The 23,135-nt window shown below is 45.0% G+C and overlaps 1 protein-coding gene across 1 annotated transcript in view; it reads right to left on the bottom strand.

Annotated features, from left to right (window-relative positions):
- The window catches only part of qkia (QKI, KH domain containing, RNA binding a), a gene marked incomplete at its 3' end in the record, with an annotated part of 97,092 nt that overhangs the window by 58,700 nt on the left and 15,257 nt on the right, over positions 1 to 23,135 (bottom strand). The window contains 1 exon segment of the mRNA XM_080750738.1: positions 5,316 to 5,458. Within this exon segment, the coding sequence (XP_080606864.1) occupies positions 5,316 to 5,458 (143 nt within the window).

The raw sequence follows: 23,135 nt of genomic DNA on the forward strand, positions 1-23,135 counted from the left end.
ATCCCTAGGGGGTCCTCAGAGTTACTACAGGGGGTCCTCCAAATAATTTTTTATATTAACCACCTGAACCCTAGTGTCCATATTCTGATAACTTTAGCCAAAAATAATACACAACGCTGCGAGGCGTTGTGAGCTTGAAGATCGGCTATTTTTGGCAAAGAGCTTTGGTGTAGAGGGGAAAAAGAGCAGACTAAGTATATTTGAAAACACAAATTGACACAAACCCAAAATACACTGATTGTGCTGTCAAACGATGAAACTAAATGGAATCTATGAAAAAGGTTGTGGAGGTCCCTGCTTCATCTCTGTGAACTAAGGGGTCCTTGGCCTGAAAACATTGAAGACCCCTGATCTACATGCATGATGTACCAGCCTGCAGTACACATACAATCCCAGAGAAGACAGTTACTGACACACACACACACTACAGTCCAAACAGGAGCATGACTGTGTTCTGCGACATAATGGCCAACACAGCCACTCCCATCTCACAGTAATTCCATGAAGACCTGCTTCAGATTTCCCCTGGTTTCAATCAACAAGGCTAAATATAACCCATGCTATTTGGCCTTTCCCTTTTTTCCTGTTACAGACTTAATGACCACACTGTGTGTACGAGTGCTTCTGCGTGTGCGTGTGTGATCATAAAATAGAGCGAGAAACCATGTGATTTATGCCATTAGTGTGCAATGCCACAATTCTCTCTCTCTGTGTGTGTGTGTGTGTGTGTGTGTGTGTGTGTGTGTGTGTGTGTGTGTGTGTGTGTGTGTGTGTGTGTGTGTGTGTGTGTGTGTGTGTGTGTGTGTGTGTGTGTGTGTGTGTGTGTGTGTGTTTTCAGAACGTCACTGACTCATCTTGGCCACCAGGGGGTAGCCTAATTAATTTAGTGGCTTGCCCGGCAGCTTATAAAGACATTACAGTGTTACAGAAGTCAGCACAGAGCTGCACAACACACAGGGGTCAGCCCAGGATGCCACAACATTTAATGGTGTGCATGAGGGGGGGGGGGGGGGGGGGGGGGGGGGGGTGTACTCACATTTCTTACTTAAAGTAAAAGTATCAATACTACAATGTAGGAATACTCTGTTACACAAGTAAAAGTCCGGTATTCAACATTTACTTTAAGTATCGGCGTCAAAATGCATTTTAAAGTACCAAAAGTAAAAGGGCTACTTATGCAGAATGTCCCATTTTAAGTGTTCTCTTTTGAGAATAGATCTGCAAGTTCATCGGCTATTTTCAAATTGCCGGTTTTTATAGGGCTGAAGTGGTTCATGGTTATGTTTTTGTAATCAATGTTTTGTAAGTAACTAACAAAAGTTACAAGATAACTGGAGTAAAAGTACAGTTTTTGTCTCTGAGATGTAGTGGAGTAGAAGTGAAAGGAAAACTTAAAGGACTTTGCCACTCACTAATGTTCAAAATAAAATAGCAAAAAAGAACTGTCTACTCGGTCCAAGTCTCTTAGGAGAGCTGTGGAAGTTCAGAAATCCATAGTCTTGTGACATCATCGTTTGACAGATTTTTGTAAGCAATTTCTTTTTTACTTTAAGTATGGTATTTGAGTACATCTACTTAGTTACTTTGCGTGACATTCAGTGTCATTCCTCTCCTTTTCACAAACCTTACTGGGTTTCCTGTCTGACAGCTGGTGCGGGAGGTTAACTGGGGTGGCACAGAGACATGCACTACCTCCACGGTACCCACACTGGACGATGCTGTCCCGCTCAGGAAGATAGCAGATCTATTAAGCTCACAGCGTGATGCCGTGCGACATGTTGTCAGCTTGTAGATCTTCTAATTTCTGAGCAGGACACCATCGTAAATCAGGTTTAACAGATCTGGCCACAAACACGCACACGCTACCCTACATATTGCATGCAGTGTATAATATGAGTTCACCATTCCTGGAAGCTCATAAAAGATGGGATCATATTTTATCTGCTTAAGGTTAGTGACTGAACAGACTGGCCTGGGGATGGGATTATACTGTTAGTAGCCAACGTTGTAAAAAATAAATAAATGTCCTTCAAAAAGCCAAACTGTATTTTGAGACAGATAGTCCTTTTCCATGTTAAAAGGTCAAAACGTCAAAATGACGGAATAAAAGAAATATGCAACTCCAGTTGCATATTTCAATAAATCTGACATCTGCCTTCAGAATAACTGCAAATAGCTAGCTTACATCAATAGCATAAAGGGGGGGCTGGGCAAATGCATTGCTTGACATGTAAATGTTTAACATCCACTGGTTTGAACAACATTTAGGAAACAAGCGTAGCCCAAAATAAGCAACTACACTTTAAGTACAGTACTTAAATAAATGTACTTAGTTACTTTAGTTTCCACCACAGTGTAGCATGAGCCCTGTGGGCAGGCCAGAGCCGGGCTGGGCTGGGCTGGGCCTGGGTGCCCTTTATCAGCCCTGTCAGGGGGAAAATGCAATTCACGCCTGGCTGGGCTCTGCCCTGCCCCCTGTCCCTCCATCCTCCTCTCTGCTGCAAGCTGGGATTAGGAAGAGAAATGTTGCTGCTCGAGAGGTGACACATCCAGATGCATGCACGCGCTCGTGTGTGTGTGTGTGTGTGTGTGTGTGTGTGTGTGTGTGCGTGCGTCTGACCACCTAGGATTAACGTTGAGGACAGGAAGGACTGAAGGAGGTTGAGTGACCCTGGTCACAAACTTAAGCAAACCACAGACGAACAACACCCTGCTGAACATGGAGTAGGAGTCGGACACACAACACCTCACCAAGGCTAAGACTGTACACCCGTTTCTCTCGCACACACAGACAGACACACACACACACACCAGCATCTCACCAGTCACCATCACCCTCCGGATAAGCCTTCCAGCCTCGTCTCTCCTCGCGTCACATCCTTCCTCATCTTTACAGTCTGGCTGACAGCTCTACCCTGGCCACGCTCTCTAAACCATGCTCTGTGTGTGTGTGTGTGTGTGTGTGTGTGTGTGTGTGTGTGTGTGTGTGTGTGTGTGTGTGTGTGTGTGTGTGTGCGTGCGCGCACACACACACACAGTGTTTATTCCTCTCTATCTGTTTAAGCAGCGCCATCCGTCTGGCCTCCCCAGACTTTGCCGGTAGGCATTCCACCAAACAGCTTTCCATTTTCTACACTAGGAATATATATTATAAAATAATAACATATTTATTGAGGAGGTAGTTTTCACTGCCCCCCCTCTCCCCCTCGGTGAACAGCTGGGCGTGTCGTGGCTTTTTCCTCCGGTCAGGCCAGATTTAGACCGGACTGTTGATGCAGCCATGCTGTGGTCGTATATTAACGACTCAGTACACATTCTGCGAGTCCACTGGCCTGGGTAAACAGTCTATCAATAAGAAAACAACAACATAGCGGACATTTATGGCAAGAGTAAGAGGGGAGAGAGAAAGAGAAAGAGAATGGAAGAGGAGTGGCCCTAACTGGAAGGTCACGGCTTTAAGTCCGGTTATGTCGAGCTGTCACTTACACTACTTCAAAGGGCTCTTGTACGAGATGTTCACCAGGCTTTAGGAGTGTCTCTCAAATTACGGTGGAGCATATCCACTTAATGTTGATTCCCCTTTAATTGCCAGCGACTGAAACGACAGCTGAAGCTCAAACCGTAAGCTCTCCGGGTAAAGGACAGACATGGGAGCGCTTTATCTACCATCTTTGAACACACAAAAACATGAGCAGGATGTCAAAGCCCTCACTGCTCAGTCACAGCACGTCGCTCTGTGTCGAGGGCAATGTTAAAAATCACATATGAAACGGGAGAATCTAAACAATGAGTCCCCGGTGGCGTCTATCAACTGCTCCCCTGGTGAATGAATAACGGCACAGAGGAGAATGTGAGCGTCATGTTAAAGCAAGGCTGAGGTAAAGAACAGGTGTGAAAGGAAGCATGGCACGTGCCATTGTATCTAAGATCTTTTTAAAGGAGTCGGCTTAACCCGAGAGTTCAAAAAAATGTTAATCCGCGCCTGAATGAATCAGATTTGGATTTGGGAAAACAATGATTAATCAATCTTATATATCGTTGCCATCGGTAACCTCTTAGTAACCTCTGATATTAAATACCTCCATATTTCTACTTTGTCTTTTAGCAGATTTATTTTTAAATAATAAAAACTGTTTTGGACATACAAGGTTTCCACCCGACAACGACAATATCTTATAGACATGACGTTTGCCGAGATAGTTCTACAATGATCACATATAGGATATCAAAGTGATCCCAATTCATTTATGTTTTGTACTACTATAAAATTCAAATCTGGTCCACTGGGATAGGGATTATAAGGTAACTCTTGGGCCCTGGGGATTTCTAAATGCAAGCAGGGTGTACAGTCCCTAACAAACTTATACGCCTGCTGCTTTGGAAACCAATAATGTCACAGACTCCATGTGAAGGACAAATACTCTGGATTGGTTCTGCAACGCAGGCCTATTTCAAAACTCTGTAATTGTTTCAACCCAGTTTGAACAACGAAAGCCGAGGTATTGTGTTAAGTTGAGCGAAGCATTTTGAGACCGACTTGTGAGTCTACAAAGCAGTTAAAGGGAGTGAGGGGGAAGAGAGAGTGCAAAAAGAAGACAGCGAGACGGAGCAGGAGAAGTGCGAGTGTGTCTGTGCTCAGTGTGCTGAACCATCAGTAGCCATCATTACATTGGTGATACGTCACCCGGATCCACAGCCTGGGGGCCTCGGCAGCCACGGGTGCTACTTGAAGAGCATCGCTATTGATTCGTCGATGCAGACAGATTATGAAATGTGCCTTACGCATTGCTCTCTCTAATACAGATTTGATTTGGAACAAAACTTTTTTTAAATCCTGAACAGCCATTGTGATGTCAGGAAGCATAGAGTAAATACTTGCCAATGACACTGGTGGACCCGACTCATCAACTGTACCCTAGTGTGTGTGTGTGTGTGTGTGTGTGTGTGTGTGTGTGTGTGTGTGTGTGTGTGTGTGTGTGTGTGTGTGTGTGTGTGTGTGTGTGTGTGTCTCTATTACTGTACTTGTCAGAGCCAAACATCTCCACCCCCGCAAGTATAATAGAATTTAAAATAGGTATTGCGAGGACAGTTTTCTGGGTACTCACAAGAGAAACTGATGGTTTTATGGTTAAGGTTATTTTTAAGTAAGGCTTAGGAATGACAAAAGATTCAGGTTAGGATTAAGCATTTAGAGCTTATGTTTAGGGCTTAAATTCACATTTATACTTAGTTGTGCGCCTGTGTCACATTACAAAATAGCCAAAGTATAGTAATACAAACGTGCTAATGTTGAGTGTGTGTGAGTGTCTGCTTACGTCGGGGTATTCTTTGACAGGCACAAAGAGTTTCTCCTGCAGGTGGATGATGGGTCCGTGGGCATCAGGCAGTTCCAGGGGGTGTCTGTCCTGCAGGCCGTTCACTGAGTCGCTGTACATGTCCTTACGTACTCTGTTGATCTCTGGAACACAAAAACAAAACGGCCAAAGGTCAGTACAGGTTAACAACAGAATTTAAAGTGTGGCCCAGACCTCTACAGGCACCTAGGCTCCGAAGTATTCTGACAGCGTGTTGCGGGTTCGAGTCCCGATTCCGACAGCCTTAGTTGCACGTCACTCCCCATCTCTCTCCCCATTTCCTGCCAAATAAGGCGTAAAAAAGCCCCCCCAAAAAACATCCACAAGCGCAGCATCTATGTCTGTCAGTGTGCAAAACGTAGGACCGCACATGTAAATTACATTCCTCAGTAATTTGCCATTTTGTGCTAAAGCCAACAGGGTTTGACTCGCAGAAGTATCAAACCCCTCACATAGCCTAACATTTGCGCCCATAGTATACAGAACAAATTGAGGAAACACTGGCAATTGCCTTGCGATTCATCAAGGACAAACTAAATCACTGCAATAAAGACAACTTCTTGGAGTGATTATTAATATTTGAAACTCAGGAAGGACTTCATGCGCTGAGTGAGATAAACAAGCTCCTTTTATCCACCGTTTGTCTACATCGCAAGGGGGTTACGGCCACCTCCAGACACCTTGCTTCTTCTCTCCAGTGACTTGTCTCTCTAATATAGCAGTCTGTTTGAGTGGCTGGGGCAGGACAGGACAGGAGAGGGAGCAGGAGAATCGCTCAGGCTGAGGTATATGCCTTCAGATCTGATCCCCCTGTCAGATAGAACTAATGGACCTAAAGGGATTGGTTCCCTCTCATACACACACATACACACTCTGGAAACTGAGACTTCCGTTTCATAAAAAATAAAATAAAAATACTCTCGTGAGTCGTGCACTTCCAAATTTCACCCCTTTTCGCTCCCTCTCTTTCTCACACTATTATATAGGCCCCCACACACACACACACACACACACAGCTGAGGAATGTGGTCCAGCGGGGTTGGCAAGACAAAGCGCTCATTCATGCTGCACAGCGTGAGCGTGTAGCGGTGTGATGAGGGTCGACGGCTGCAGCCGTAACACCCTTTAACACAGGACACACACACATTGGTCACACCGACTCAGATCCCACGTTCAACAAAACCAACACACACACAGAGAAATAACTGACTGTGGCACGGCTGGAGCAGAGAGGAGCATGCTGTGTGTGGTAAAGATATACCTGTATGGCCTTGCAGAAACCCTGTGACTCATTTAGTAGGCAAATATATATATACTATTGCCCTCTTAAACGCTGATATTTTGTTAGTGCGATAACATAATGTTATCGCACTAACAAAATATCAGCTCATATTATAAGCAAAGTAAAAGTTAGTTTTAGTCTTAAGGGCTGTCCATACTTCAACCGAAACCGAAGATTTCGGCCAAAAGGTCCTTTTCGACCATACAATTATGTCCCTCGGAACTTCTGAAAAGCATTAGACCAAATGAGAGTTCAGAAATTTGCACGTCAGAAAACAACTCACCGAACACCGACAGGCCTTTAGTCTTAAATAGATACTGTATACGTTGCACCTTTTGTACCCCTTTTGTATTTATGCTTTGTTTCCCCTGTGTACTCTCTACTATTGTCTGCCTGTTTTTATGTTTTGTTGTGGAGACTGCGGATGTAAATTAGCATCTGTGCAAAAATCCGGTATGTATTGTATATGTATTGTTGGATTGGATATGTATTGTTCATCAATATGCTGTGTCCCGTCTAAAAAATAAATAAATAAATTTTACGCTCAGACTGGAGAACCATACGCTCTTCTACAGAAAATACCCAGGCCTGGCCTCACAATATGACCCATAATGAAAGATGGTGGCTGGCGGAGGAGCGGATTAAAAAACAAATAGGCAAATTGCTCAATTAGGAAAACTACATTTGAAATCTTTCCCCTCAATGTTTTCTGTTAAACCGACGGTACCTTTAAATAAAAATCAGCATACCGAAGCAAGCCACAGAGGGGATTCGGCTTTGGAAAGCGGGTCGGGGGGAATTTCCTGTTGAAGCGAAGAGATGTTTGCTCAGAATCCCCTGATAGCGGGATTGACAGGGGTGTGATCGATGGGGTCTCTGACACTGATGAACAAACACACACACACACGCACACACACATCTGGCTAACAGCTGTGTGGATCAGTGGTGGGGCAGCACCTCTGGGACCCATCTGACCGTACAAACAAGGTGGGATAGATCCAACCTCGAAGCCAACTCCCATTCCGACCCTCGCGCATTAGCTCACTGCTCCGTCTAGAGACCACAATCCACTCCTCTCCACCCTGAAACAGGAGAAATCCTCCTCCCTGTAACCAAGGTTAATGGGAGGACGCTGTCCATCCGTCCCCAGCAGCACCACTGACAACACAGACCACATCCTCCACTTAACGTCTGCTGCTTATGAACGTCTGAGGAGGGAAGCAGCGAGACACCAGACAGGAATGTGATCTGGACAACACATGAACCAACCAACAAATAGAGCAGGGGTCTTCAACGTTTTCAGGCCAGGGACCCCTTAGTTGAGAGAGAGATGAAGCAGGGACCCCCACAACCTTTTCAGAGATTATATATAGTTTCATTGCTTGACAGCACGATCATCAGTGTATTTTGGATTCATGTCAATTTGTGTTTTCAGATATTTAGTCTGCTCTTTTTCCCCAATACACCAAACCTCTTTGTCAAAAATAGCTGATCTACAAGCTCACAACGCCTCCCAGCGCAAGGCGTTGTGAGCTTGTAGATCTGCTATGTTTGGCTTCTCAGAGTTCTCAGAGTAAGGACACTAGGGTTCATATAAAAGAGGAGAAAAAAAGCTTCTATCACACAAAGATTTGGAGGACCCCTTATAGTAAAACTGAGGACCCCCTAGGGGTCACAGGGACCCCCTGTTGAAGACCCCTGAAATAAAGAAATAAAGCTAGTTAGAAATAAATGGTTTTGGCGTGTTCACCTCATAAAACCCCGGAAAATCTAACTAACAAACCAAAGTGATCAACTGCGTGTCGCGTTGATTCATCTCAGCAGCTAACAGGATAAGAGGGGCCTCTTCCAGCCGACATCAATAAACAGCGGTGGGAGCCTTATTAAACAAGCTACTGCGTGTCTGTAGAGGTGTGTGTGTGTGTGGGGGTAAGGATGGGACGATATGAACATTTCATATCACGATTATTGTGACCAAAGAAATCGCGATTTACGATATTATCGCGATCATCAAAATATCCCCAACATCCATTATCCTGGGGTGGAACATGTGCCCAAAAAATAGCAGATCTACAAGCTCACAACACGTCGCAAGAAGATCGGCTATTTTTTGGCAAAGCGATTTGGTAAAGAGTGAAAAAAAAGACTGCATCAAGTACATATATTATAAGTACGTTTTACCAATAGAAGTTTGATATGGTACGCGGATATGCAGCTCGGCAAATAAAAGGTGAATTGATCCCATGACGGAGGACAATTTCACGCTAAATGTAATCTCCACGATACGATTATCGTGAGTGTTTTTTAATCACGATAAACGATAATATCGCTTATCGTCCCATCCCTATGTGGGGGGGACGGGACCATTGTTGATGATGGCTAGAAGGAAATTAAGCGCTCGGCGTCGCTCGGCGATGTGAAAGTCAAGCGGTTGTACCTGGCTAACGAGATGGCCCACCACCTTCACCAGGAGCATTCATCGCTCATGACGACAGAATGAATAAGGGGAAACATGTGCGCAGACGTCAACATCCCTCCCCCCCCCCCCCCATCTCAACCTTTTGCAATTCTATTTCCTCCTGCCGAAATGTCACATTAACATAAGGGGGGCCGTGCCGGGCCCATCAGCGGAGACGTGCGACATTTGACAACCTCTAATTTCGGCACAGCACAAATTCCAACACGCGGGTCTTTTCTGAAGCGCCGCCGCCACGCGCACACACCTGGAAATTACCCTCTTGCCTCGCGTGGCCGACAAAAGCATTTGTCTAGACGTCCTGGCAACGACAAGGCGGCGGGGGGGACAAAAAGTAAACAAAAGGAGGAATGTTGTGATTTGAAATGGAGGATGAAAGGGGAGGGAGGGAGTGTGAGGACTGCGGCCTCATGGAGGACCGGAGGAGAAAAGAGCAGGAAATGAAGCAATGAGCTGTAGGGATGGGACGATATGAACATTTCATATCACGATTATTGTGACAAAAGAAATCGCGATGTACGATATTATCGCGATAATCAAAATACATTATCCTGGGGCGGGACATTTGCCAAAAGATAGCAGATCTACAAGCTCACAACGTGACGCGTTGTGAGCTTGTAGATCGGCGATTTTTTGGCAAATACATTTGATAGAGTGAAAAAAGAAATCAAGTATGTATATTATAAGTTCCTTTTACCAAGTATAGAGGGTTTAAGTGGTAACGGATATGCAGCTCTGCAAATAAAAGGTGAATTGATCCCAGTGCATGACCGAGAACGCTAAATTAAATCTCCACGATAAGATTACCGTGAGTGTTTTTTATCACGATAAACGATAATATTGCTTATCGTCCCATCCCTAGAGAGCTGTCCTTCAACTCTGGCATTACCCTGCACATAGGACATTATGGAGGAACCTTGTCATTTGCTGAGAGAGTGTGTGTGTGTGTAATGAGGTTATATGAGGGTGGGGAGGGTTGTAACAGATCCCCTGTCGTTCCCCCCTCAGACATCTCTCAGCTCAGCGCTAGTGTGTCACCAAGGACCTGACTCTGCAAACTGAAGCTCCACACACACACACACACACACACACACACACACACACACACACACACACACACACACACACACACACACACACACACACACACACACACACACACACACACACACACACACACACACACACACACACACACACACACACACACACACACACACACACACACACACACACACACACACACACACACACACACACACAGGCCTGTCTAACCACAGGTAGACTAAAACACACACACACACACTTAGAAAGGATAATGTCTCTATTCAGCTCTTGATCCAGACAAGCAGGAAGAAACAAATCTTGACCTTGAGGAGTGACCAGGGGACACATTGGAAGGTTTAGGATAGAAAAAGAGCAAAAAATAAAGAGCAAAATAAAGAGAAGGATTTTACAAAAAAAAGTGTCATTCTGTGTTGGAGTCAAGCTGCCCCTCGTTGCTTCCAGGCACGTTAAACAATTTTATTTCATTTTGCCCTCTCCCTCTCCCTCTCCAACCTCCATACACCACCGCTTTCTATTTTCTTTCCTCTCTAGTTTTGCCCTTTTCTTCTCCAATCTGCAGCGCAGAGAAAAAAATAAAATAAAGAAAATGTCACAGTCCATGTCCACGGAGCCCCCATTTGCCCCTGTGTAAGCTCCCATAAAAGAGAAGATTTCTCCTCAATGCAAGAAATTAGGTTTACGGCGTGCGTGCGCACAAAGAGGAAGGGATGAGAGGGAGAAGAACAGGAGGAATCAAAGGACGGAGGGAAGACTGGTTCGAGGCCAGAAGAATATGGGAGAGACAGTGGGGCAGGGCAGCTGTCGGCAGGAGTGAACGTTATGCGAGTGATTGAGTGAGGGCACATGGCTGGAAGCTAGAGATGGGACGATATGAAAATATCATAACACGATTATTGTGGCAAAAGAAATCGCGATTTACGGTATTATCGCGATAATCAAAAATTATTATCCTGGGGTGGAACATTTGCCAAAAAATAGCAGATCTACAGAGCCTGTAGATCGGCTATTTTTTGGCAAAGACATTTGATAGAGAGGGAGAAAAAGGATCAAGTATGTAGGCTATATTATAAGTACCTTTTATCAATAGAGGGTTTAAAATGGTACTGGATATGCAGCTCGGCAAATAAAAGTTGAATTGATCCCAGTGCATGACGGAGGATGACATCACGATAAATTAAATCTCCACAATACGATTATCGTGAGTGTTTATCACGATATACGATAATATGGCTTATCGTCCCATCCCTACTGGAAGCCTGGGGAGTTGGGACATGTCTGTACTAGCCTTCTCAGAGGTCAAGAGGAGGCCACACAGCTACATTTGTCAAGAGAACAAAAAGTGTAGATTTTTTACATTCCTGAATTCTGACGTCATTAACCGCTACACATATAAGCCATTTCAAATCATATACCAAACTTCTTGTTCCATGCAAAACTCTGAAGCCAATGAAATGCAAAACTCCAGGAAACGCTACAAAACTATCCAACTTCATTTACATATCAATGTTCATTCACAGTTTACATATCAATGTTCATTCACAGTGAGAATAGGAGACAGACCTTCAGCCAAAAGCAAAAACAAGTCGGCCATTCGTAAGATCGCTCCACGAGCAAGGAGAAGCCAAGACAGCCCTCATTCACCCTGGTACACTCTTGACCTCAAATCCCCCTCTCTCTCCCTCTTTCTCCCTCTCTCCCCCTCTCACACATGTGAATGTGTCTCCTATACCCCCTGCTGGTGGCTTCAAGCGGGCCCACTTCCCCAGGCAGTGGCAGCAGCAGTAGCTGCCCAGTGGTGCGAGTTCAGACTTTCCCCTATACACACACGACCCCCCCTCCCCCAACGCCCCTGGGTGCTCCGCAGGAAAACTAGGCCTTGACTTGAGGGAACGATAATAAAAATAGGGACAGAGAGACGGATATATAGTTGTACAAGGGAAATGGAAAGAAGGAAATAAGTGTGCTACATGTATCCACTCAACTGTGAGTGATCTTTGACAGGCTATGTCTGTGTGAACATAGCGCAGGGGGATAGAGGGAAGCTTTTTATTTGCCCTTCCCCCGAAGATGGAAACATTCAACCACATTAACCCCGGCGTCCCTATTTTGGGCACGTCACTGCATTTGAACATTGGCTCATTATGATAAATATCTGTTAAACATGTAAATTGATAACATAGTTAATTGCTACGTATTCTCTCAATATGCTTGGATAGGGTGAGAATCCCCTATTCACTGCATGCCATAATGAATTATGGATTATTATCTGATGATACCCAGACAGACCTTGTGCACTGATTTGCTCAGGCTGAACGGCCAAACCTGAGCATCTCAACCCTCCTCAATGTGCGATCTCTTGAATTAACCGTTCTCAGGAGGATCTTGGACCCCTTAATGTCTGACTACCGCCAATGGCGCAGGACACACCGTAAAAAAACAATGACCGATTGTCGGCCACAGACACTGTCGATGACGGTCCGATGTGGGCTTGGTGTGTCAGGGTATTTAAAGTAGTGGTAGGGGTGGGCGATATGGACAATCACAATTCTTTTTCATGTTGGATTTTTATGGTCATTTGTCAAGTTACTTAGAGGTCAAGGGATTCTCTGGGTTCCTTTTGGGAGGTCTAAATTTGACCCTTACAAGTATCTAACTCTGACAGTATACAAATGAAACCAAATGGACCCGCAGTCAGAGGGGAGACCATGACATTTTAAAGTTTGAGAACTACTGATTTACACCAAAATTCAGGTTTAAATGAATCTCTGCATTAACAATTAAACAGGATTTTTTTCTAAGGCTCCCTCATTGTATCACAATATATACGATATCTCTGAAAAGGCATATCGTGGAGACATTGTATCGCCTCAGCTATATTTATCACCATGTCGCCCACCCCTAAGCATTGGCACTGCTAGTGATCTGGAACTGGAAGAAAGAAAAGTGGAAGCGAGACAGGACCGGGAGGCAGGAACTGGACGGGGCGGGGGACATGGATGGAAGAGTAGACAAAGTTGGGCCTCTGTGATCCGACATAATCTGATTAATGTAAACACAGCACTAGGACTTTTGGCGAGGACAAGGGAGGAGAGGTAAAAAGGAGGAACGCAATGACAGAGGAAGGCAGAGAGAAAGAGAGAGAGATGAAGGGGAAGGTCCGGAAGGAGCTAATGTAATCAGGTTTAGGACCGGAGATCAGCCAACTAGACCTGTCCCACCAGAGGAGGATGGAAAGTAGCCCATTTAGAAGACTAAAATAGACCTGCACCGTAGGGGCACTTTAACTGCTTTGTCCTCGCCCTGTAGCTCAATGTAAAATGTCCTCCAGGCCATTTCATATGCAGACTTGTTGTGTGCGCGCGCGTGTGCATGTGTGTGTGTGTGTAAGCAGTGAGTAAGCGGTGTGATCAGCTTGCCACAGTAAAGCAGCTTTAGATGCCTTGCGATGCCTGGTATTAGGCCTATAATACCTGCCATTGAGCACACCACCAATTAAACCTCCAGCCAACATGATACTCAATGGTTCAAAAAACAAGAGCCATTTAAAATGTACAATGATCTGCAATTAAACCACATACACACACACAGAGACACATAAGGGAGTGTAGTTGGAACAGGTGGGAGGGGGGCAGCACATCATATATGGTACCCAACCCCCACTCCATGTGCCAGTGGCAAGCGAGGCAAGATTCCAGGCGAGGTACAAGCTTTTCCACTTTGATGCCATGCACTTTAGCTATCACAAAGCCCAGCTAACCATTGCGGGGGCAAGGATTTGGGCTTTAATGCACTGCCTCTCCTTTATTCATTCCACAGACGACTTTATCCAAGAGCGACGCTCCACTTCAGCGGCGGGGCGGGGTTGGCAGCGCCGGCATATGAAAGGCCAGAGACTTCTTTTAAAGCGGGGAGGGGGCAGGAAGTATCGTTAGGGTTGAGCGAGCCATGAAAATGGATGCATTTCTCGGGCTTATCGTCAATTTACAGCCGTCCCTCTCTCCGTCTCTCTCGCTCTGCTGAGGGGTGGTGGGGATGAATGTTGTCTTCCTTACGTCTCCCATCTTATTTTTTACCCCCACCCCACCAACCCCAAACCCAGTCAATCTCCACAGTAGCGCCTATACGCGTGGTCCTTTGATGTTCATTTGCACATTTATTTTTACAAGGCTGTTAATGAGCATGCTGTAAAAAATAATGTACTCCAAAGGAAGATGTTGTATGTTGCTGCACTACACTACTTTTTTTTAAAGAACGAGAGGGGGGGGGGGGGGGGGGGGGGGGGGGGGACAGGAGCATCGCCTGTGCTTCCGTTTTGAAATGTGTTATTTTCTATATACCCTGGGGACAAGTGAAGCTTGGCAACTGAACATCCACCAGCGATACCCAGTGCCAGAAACCAGACTTAAATCTGTGATGTCCATGTCCCACCGCTGTGCACTGACTTCCCCGGAATCGGGGTACATTTTCTGGTTCTGCAAACACCAAAGCAATGATAAATGCAAACCAAATCCAATCGAAGCTCAGCAAATTGTTTAAACGCATCCCAACACAAGAGATTGTTCCTCTTACTGTCAAGGTTGCACACCCGGACTGGAATTCTTTTTTTTTTTTATATTGCAAATTTGCAATGGTCTCTAAGGGGAAGTTATTTTCCCTTATTATTTGCATGGTCAACCACACTGAACCAGCATCCCTAAAGCTGACAAGGTTTACTGGACTGTTCACCACTAGGAAAACATGACCCTGCCCTTTGATATTTGTTCACAAATAGCTTTAATAAATAAAATATTAAATCACACCAGAACTGGTACACAATTTAGATTTTTCTTTCATCAATTCCAATTTTACGTGTTTATCCTGTATGAGTACTCTCTCCTGATTGGATGAAATTGGTAAACCGTCGTGAAAATGTATTGACTAAAGGGCTGGAGAGACAGGGAGACCTCCCTTACTGAACAAACACACTGTTAAATAGCTCTATATTCCCATTATTGCTGCAAAGACGGATATGTTGTATACCGTAGATCACTACACCCACTTTAATCCAACACACACACACACACACACACACACACACACACTGACACACACACACTATAATGAAATTTGACGATTAATTGTTATATACGTAAAAAATACTTAAAAAATACTTCATGTTTTTGGCTTAGAAATTGTTCAGTTTGACTTTATTCTTCTAAATGCCTAAACTGTAGGCTTTGAAATAAATTGCACAAGGTAGATACAAATTAATGACTTAAATAGCAATGACTGCTACCAATAATCAAAAATAAATGATGTAGTATGGCCATTGGCCAAAATAGGCCACATTTAATTATTGTATATTCAAAATGTGTGAAAAAAAAAGAGAAAAGTGGAGATAGCCGATCTATAAGCTAAAAACGTCCAACCTCAAAAACTCAAATAATTGCTTAGGCCATTAATTACGTAATAATTGTGTCAGGCCTATTATGTAATAATTGTGAAAGGCCTAACACATACACAAGTTCACACCAATCCTAGCATATTAATTGCTGGCCCCCACACAGGCTGAGCGTCCTAAAGCGGTTGCAGAAAGAAATGACGGTGCAGTTTGCTGGCAGCCGAGGGGAGAGATTTACGTTGCATGTGTGTGGGATTCTCCCAAGGCAGTCTGGGTAAAAAGCTCCAGCGTCAGGTCTTTAAGCAGATAGGCCACTCAATAAACGACTGGCGTAACAAGGTTTCTGAACCCTCGCCGCTTCCATTCCCAGTAAAGATATACGCACGCACACGCACGCACACGCACGCACACACACACACACACACAAACACAATTTCCTGGGCAAACAGTGAGCCAAGACGTGGCTGGATGAAATACACTTTCATTCAAATTGGGGAAAGGTGGTTAATCGCACTATGAAAGAAAAAATCGAACCTCGGTTCGAAGTGGAGCGGTGAATTTGAGCAGCTGTACCCTATGTGAGTGAGTGAGTGAGTGTAAACTGTGCCTGTGAGTGAGTGGTGAGTGTGCCTGGCCTGCACAAAACAGCGCCCCTCCTTTAACTAGTGTGTTGTGTGTGGCCACTCAAGGTATTGCCAGGCTACGGACGGACACGGCCAGCCACCCAGCCACCCACATACCTGTCTATTGGGAGCGCTTTCACCGCTCCAAAAAGAGAAATAAAAGAATATACACACGTGTGCCCACACACAACCACATTTGAAGTGATCCAACAAGAGCACACAAATTGATGTGGGACTGAAAATACGAATATACGTGTGTGTGTGTGTGTGTGTGTGTGTGTGTGTGTGTGTGTGTGTGTCTAAGCCAGCGATCGCTGAAAACTGCCTAAGCGACACACTAGGGCTGTCACATAGTGGAAATAGCCAATCTACAAGCTCACAACGCGTCGCAGCGTGAGCTTGTAGATCTGCTATTTCCAAAACAAAACAAAATGTTTGAACATATATAAACATCTTTCAACATGTAAACGATTATGACGATTATCACAAAATAATTGCCATTAGACGATTATGTAACAATTGTGACAGCCCTACGACACACAGTCACACACACACATATAAAGATCATCTTGCAAGACTTCACTGACATGATGTGTGTGTCCTGACAGACATCCAAGTCCAAACAGTATACACACATAAAAAGTACCCAACAAAACACTAGACAACACACACGCTCTTTCTCTCTCACACACACACACACACAGCTAATGAGCCTGAGTGTTCACAGGCGAGGCTCTCCTGAGAGAGAGAACCCACAGAAATAACACTCCAGGAGGGAGGAGGAAGAGGGAGAGAGTACCGCCTCAGAGAAAAAGAAAATCTACTGATCATACGTCAGGAATCGAGCAGGAAATAGCACTATACCTCCTTCTCCTCCGCCTCTCTGAACACCCCTGCATTCAGCCCGATGACAGGCCGAGAGCGGACAAAGTCTACCTGAACGCCCATCAATCCATCGATACATACACACTATAACGAATCTACACCCCGTCCCCAACCAGCTCTAACGTAATGCCAGGGGTCTTCAACAGTGGGTCCCTTCAAATCTTTGTGTGATAGAAGCTTTTTTTCTCCTTTTTGGAGCTGTGTGAAGCACAGGCTCCCTATACGTGGCCGTGTGGGTGTGTCTGTCTGTGTGTCTGTGTGTCTGTCTGTCTGTCTGTATGTAGCCTGAACTTCCTAAACTTCGGCACGCCACTAGTCCCACAGTTTTGCCACCACACACTCGCGCCATATGTCAAATCGAACGGCTTACTCGGCAATCGTGGGCTATTACTTTTCTAAGAGAAAGGTTCTATAGTTTAATTGATATTAATTTATTAGTGAATTAATTTTCCCCATTGACTTATAATGGGAATCGCAAAAACTCACATTCAATTATTTGTCTCTCGCAAACCATAGGGGCTAGAGTTTCAAGACTTGGAGAGGAGGTTCATAATGATTTCAAGGATTAAATAAAAAATAATTGTGTCATTTGGCCGCATGGTGGCGCCATAACACCCCACTTTACGTTTTGGCCTGTAACTCTTGAACCGTAGGTCGGAAAATTAAAAATATTTTTTCCCTGGATTCCTTGGGTCATGACGCATCTCCCCATATAGGCCACGCCCATTTGCGCCATGATAGATTTTCCGCCATCTTGAATTTTCTCCAAAACACACTTTTTGCTCCTTTTCCTAAATATTTTCTTCAAATGTCACAAAAATCGGTACACATGACACACACACACACACACACACACACACACACACACACACACACACACACACACACACACACACACACACACACACACACACACACACACACACACACACACACACACACACACACACACACACACACACACACACACACACACACACACACACACACACACACACAGGTGTGATTTTTATATTAACCACTTGCACCCCAGCGTCCATATTCAGATAACTTTAGCCAAAAATAGCAGATCTACAAGCTCACAACTCCTCGCGCTGCGAGGCGTTGTGAGCTTGTAGATCGGCTATTTTTGGCAAAGAGGTTTGGTGTAGAAGAGAAAAAGAGCAGACTATGTGCAGAGTGAAATGTCAATGTTATTAAGTATTGACGGTTCAAGAGGTTCAATATTTGAAAACACATGAATGACATGAATCCAAAATACACTGATTGTGCCGTCAAACGATGAAACTGGGTTTCATCAACCACTGGGTTGTGGGGGTCCCTGCTTCATTGTTCCCTCAACTAAGGGGTCCTTAGCCTGAAAACGTTGAAGACCCCTGGCCCAAACACAACCGTTTTGACGTTGAACCTGAACTTGTACTATGATGACAGGCTGAGAGGGTACACAAAGACATCCATCCATCCATCAACTGTGTGGACCCCAAGTACGAATAGGAGGGAATAAACCATCAACCAGAAAAGCCTTTTCTGGTCTGAATCATTTCACCACTTTTGTGTTGCCTCTCTGACTGGTGAGGAGATGATGATTTATTGGCTGCAGTCAATTATGTACATAAACAGTGCATGCCTGCCTCTCTCCCGTGCAGATGAATGCCACGGCTAGAAAGCAGGTGTAGATATTGACAGCATCGAGGCCAGCCGCAGAGACTCGCTCATCAACAGTGCTGAATGCAGCGTTTTCTGAGGCTCTGTCACATCAAGCGACTGCTGCGTGCGCCCACATGCTAAATTGAACATGGCTTCATGGGGCTGCTGCTCTCAGAATATGCCATGGCATGTTAGCGCGGCTGATTAGGCAACACAAGCCGAAAAAGAGTGGACAAGGTGAGAAAGGAGCAGCAAGGGATGAGAAAGTGGGCAGCGAAAACATAAAAGAGGAATGGGAGAGCATGAGAGCAACGTGGCCGAATAGTGGAGAACGACGGCTGGTGAGGAACAAAGCCGTGTTCTTGTGTGAGAGATGGCTCTGTCAGGGCTTGTTCCACTGCCCAGGGACATTTTACTGTCCTGTCCGTAAACAACACAGTGGCCCTGGAAACCAAACTCTTTAAATCGGTATAAACAAAAGCAAGGCTAAGAAAGTAAAACAACCCTCATAGATAATATCAAAACGCCAGCGACGACTAGTTTGATCACCCACATTTGTTGCAGAAGCAAAGTACCCAAAAACAAAAAAACAGACATGATAAATGGCTGTTTCTGCAAAGTTCCAGTAACGCCCCACCCCCTCTCTCATTAGTCATTATAGGATCGTGCCGACACCCAGCAGCGAGGGGCTTGCAACATTGTATCTGCAGAGCTATTAAGACCTCAGCCTAAAATTAGAAAGAGGGATCATCACATTTGATGATGTGGAACTGCTTTATGGGGATGTGCGCCGGTGGGGGGCACGCTAGCGGCTCAATGAGCCATGGGAGTGCCAGTTTCCCCGCACACAGTGGGGTCTGCCATAGCGTGAGGTGAAACTGGCAGGGAGTGCTGGCTCAATGCTGAGCCATAATGGCCTCCTCTTAATGGTTGCCGCGGGGGGTCAGCGTTCATTATTCTCCATGTGCATGGGGACTTTAGGAAGGATCTCTGGGTGAACCTTGTGAGCGCAGGCACGCACACACACACACAGGCACCCTGGGGTGCACAAGCAAGCCAGAGCAAAAGAAGGTAATGCTGCAGTGTTTGTCATAGTGCACATTATCCAGACACTAATAGAAAAAGGACACACCTCCACCTCTGGGACATTACCTATTAATAGAGGGCAGTTAAAATTAGCAGTTTAGCAGCTTGATAAAGCAGTTTTTCACAGTAGTTTCCATGCTTGCTAATTCACACAAATTCAAAACGGATTCAAACAGAGCAGTGCAAAAACAAAAGCAGCTTCAAGAAAATTGCTCCCCTTTCCTCAGTTCACCTTTTAGAAGAGCAGCTCAATAATACCCTCGCTCAGCTGAAACAGCCGTCGTAACACACAAATGCACACTTAGGCCCACACCCCTCTAAAATACCAAGCAAAGATAGGCCATCTTACTGCTGCCTTTCTGCCATCTAAAGAGGCTGGGATATGTAGCGTTAAATTGGAAGGCACAGCGATAGTCATTTAACGGACTGGCTTTAAGAAGGGAAACCTCATAAGCTGAAAAACGGTTCCACAAATTTGAAAGGGAGAGAGAGACTTGCTCAACTAGGCAAACGGTACCTGGAGGAACCCCATATTTCGGTACTACAAAATAAATCTTGTGTCTGTGTGGGCAAAAAGAGAAACTTAAAAAAGGAAGCCGAGCTGCCGACAGGCTTACTCCAAACGGGTGGATTATTCGCTGTGCACACGCAGACACACATGCAGCAGGAAAACATGCATGCGCGCACAGACAGATTGTCGGTTCTTCTTCTTGCCATCTCGGGGGAACTCATTTCACAGACTTCACCTGCCAGAGGAATCAGGCAGCCACACAAAAGCAGGACCTGAACCATACTGTGCTGAGCTATGCTGCGCTATTCAACACTCCTGATTTACTTTAACCCATTTACTATACAGTCACTGTGTCAGTAGAGACGCTCACACACACACACAGAAATATTTTTACCCACTATGGCTTCAGGCATACTCCCACACACTCTCTCTCACTCACACACACACACTCACACACACACACACACACACACACACACACACACACTCACACTCTCACACACACGCAAACCCCAAAACAATGTAGGGGATGCGATGTAGAAGGAGCCCAGGATGCCTGTTGTGAATACACCAAGATGTGAGGATATGAGATAAGAACGGAGGAGAATAACAGGATGGAGAGTCAGGATGCGAGCTGAAAGGTTGTGCCTGTGTGCGCGTGTGTGTGCGTGTGCGTGTATATGAGAGAGAGAGAGATGGGTTGGGGAGGCCTCTGATTCATTGTGTTGGTACTGTACTACTGTAGCACTGGAACCAGCTCCTCTTACCTACTGGAAAGAAGGGAAGCCTTTCCCCTGCGCACCACCAGCAGGGACATGGGCAGAATTAACACTTCCTGTCGCTAGGCAGACTGGCTGTTGAAGTAAGAGAGGCTTCATCTGTGACATGTTGCCATGTCTGCTTGTTAGAAGCGACTCTGGGCTTGTTTTTCTGTAAAGTCGCTTGGAAATGGTTGTGGGATTTTTGCCTCATTTCTAAAGTGTATGTGCTAATTTGGACTGGTTTCCTAATCGTCGTTTAAACCAGTGACCAGTGGTTCCCAAACCTTTTCATGTCATGGATCCCCAAATTATTATGCATTTGTCCACCAACCCGTCGCCCACCAAAATATTTGTACCAGGGACCAGATTCGTGTGATAAAATGTTCAAAAGATTACAAGCTCACAACGGTAGCTCGGCTATTTTCAAATAGCCAATGTATGTCTAAAGTGCTCATGTGGCCTATTGGCTTCTTTTGGGCTGGTTTTCATAGACCTTGCTGCTTATCACAGAGGCTGACAGGGACAGACTACTCTTTTGCGGGACTGTCTTTTGTCTATGTGTGACTGTGTGTTTACATGTGGCTGTGTGTGTGTTGTTCAGAATTGGAGATTCTCACACACACACACACACACACACACACACACACACACACACACACACACACACACACACACACACACACACACACACACACACACACACACACACACACACACACACACACACACACACACACACACACACACACACACACACACACACACACACACACACACACACACACACACACACACAGTCTTTCATACTCTCTCTCTCTCTGCGCCGTCAAACAACAATGGCAGGAAATGTCCAGCTGTCAGAAGAGGAAGCAAGGGCGGAAAGAAGGAAGGGCTCTGACTGTCAATGTGACTAGAGGAGATAAGTAGCGCTTCTGCTTCCTGTCCCACCTATGTAACCATGGAGACAACCACCCCACCCGCTGCCAATATGGAGAAGGGAGTGCAGGAGGCAGAAGATAGTCATTTTCCTCTAGGTAAGATGGAGACATTCGAGTCCCCCCATGTGATCTACCCCCTCGCCTTTGTATCTGAGGAAAGGAAGCTCCTTTGCTACAACAGGCTTCAACAATAAATAGTTTGTTGTTAACGCAAATGCTTCATCAGGAGGTTCACAAAAAGCCACCGTAATGGCTGCAGACGGCGGGATCGTCATTTCTATTGCGGTTTCATCAAAAACAGACACCTAAATGGCAACGGCTAGCAAACAGCAGCTGTGTTTTTATCATACAGATTAGGACAAGCAGTTAGCGGCTTCTGTTTATCAGCAATGATATCGTCGCTGTCGGGCAGAAACCTTGTATCTCTCCACTATTTCAACCTATTTTTTGGTAAATGAATGCCCTACTCCATTGTACAAGAGCATTGCACAAACTTAGAAAAAATAGCAGATCTACAATCTCACAACATGTAAATCAGTAGATCTTTTTTTTTTCTTAAATACAGTATATATATATATATATCATAAAAAAGGAACGGTTTTGGAAATACAAGGTTTCCACCCGACAGTATGATGATGATAAATGAGTGATTAGTATTCGGAGCGTAGAGCTGGAAGCAGTAAAAGTTTAGGATATATTACTATGTATTGTGTGTTTGTGTCCCCTTCTCTTTATAACGTGTGCATGTTTATGTGCGTGTGAGTTTCGAGTACACAGGGTGAGAGAGAGAGAGAAAAAATGAGGAACAACCACATTCCTTTCCCTCTCATTAGCAGGAAATGAGGTCACACGATGGCAACGAGGAGCCATTTATACCAACGAAGGCCAGAGAATCTGTAAGACAGGACAATTGCCCACAGTTACGTGCTAATGGCAATTAATGTGTTTGTGGCTGAGGAGAGAAAGAGCTGCTCTAGCCTCCGATTACCAGCCTAGAAATCAATTTCCATAGTCTGCAGCATGGGGAAACATGCCAGACAAACAGGTTACATCACTATAGCAAAACCTTCAGTGTTCGTTTATCAAATTTAAATTGCCAGCTCTAAATGAACACTGGGAATCTT

Source organism: Nannobrachium achirus, assembly GCF_963921795.1.
Source record: "Nannobrachium achirus genome assembly, chromosome: 20".
Lineage (NCBI taxonomy): Eukaryota > Metazoa > Chordata > Actinopteri > Myctophiformes > Myctophidae > Nannobrachium > Nannobrachium achirus.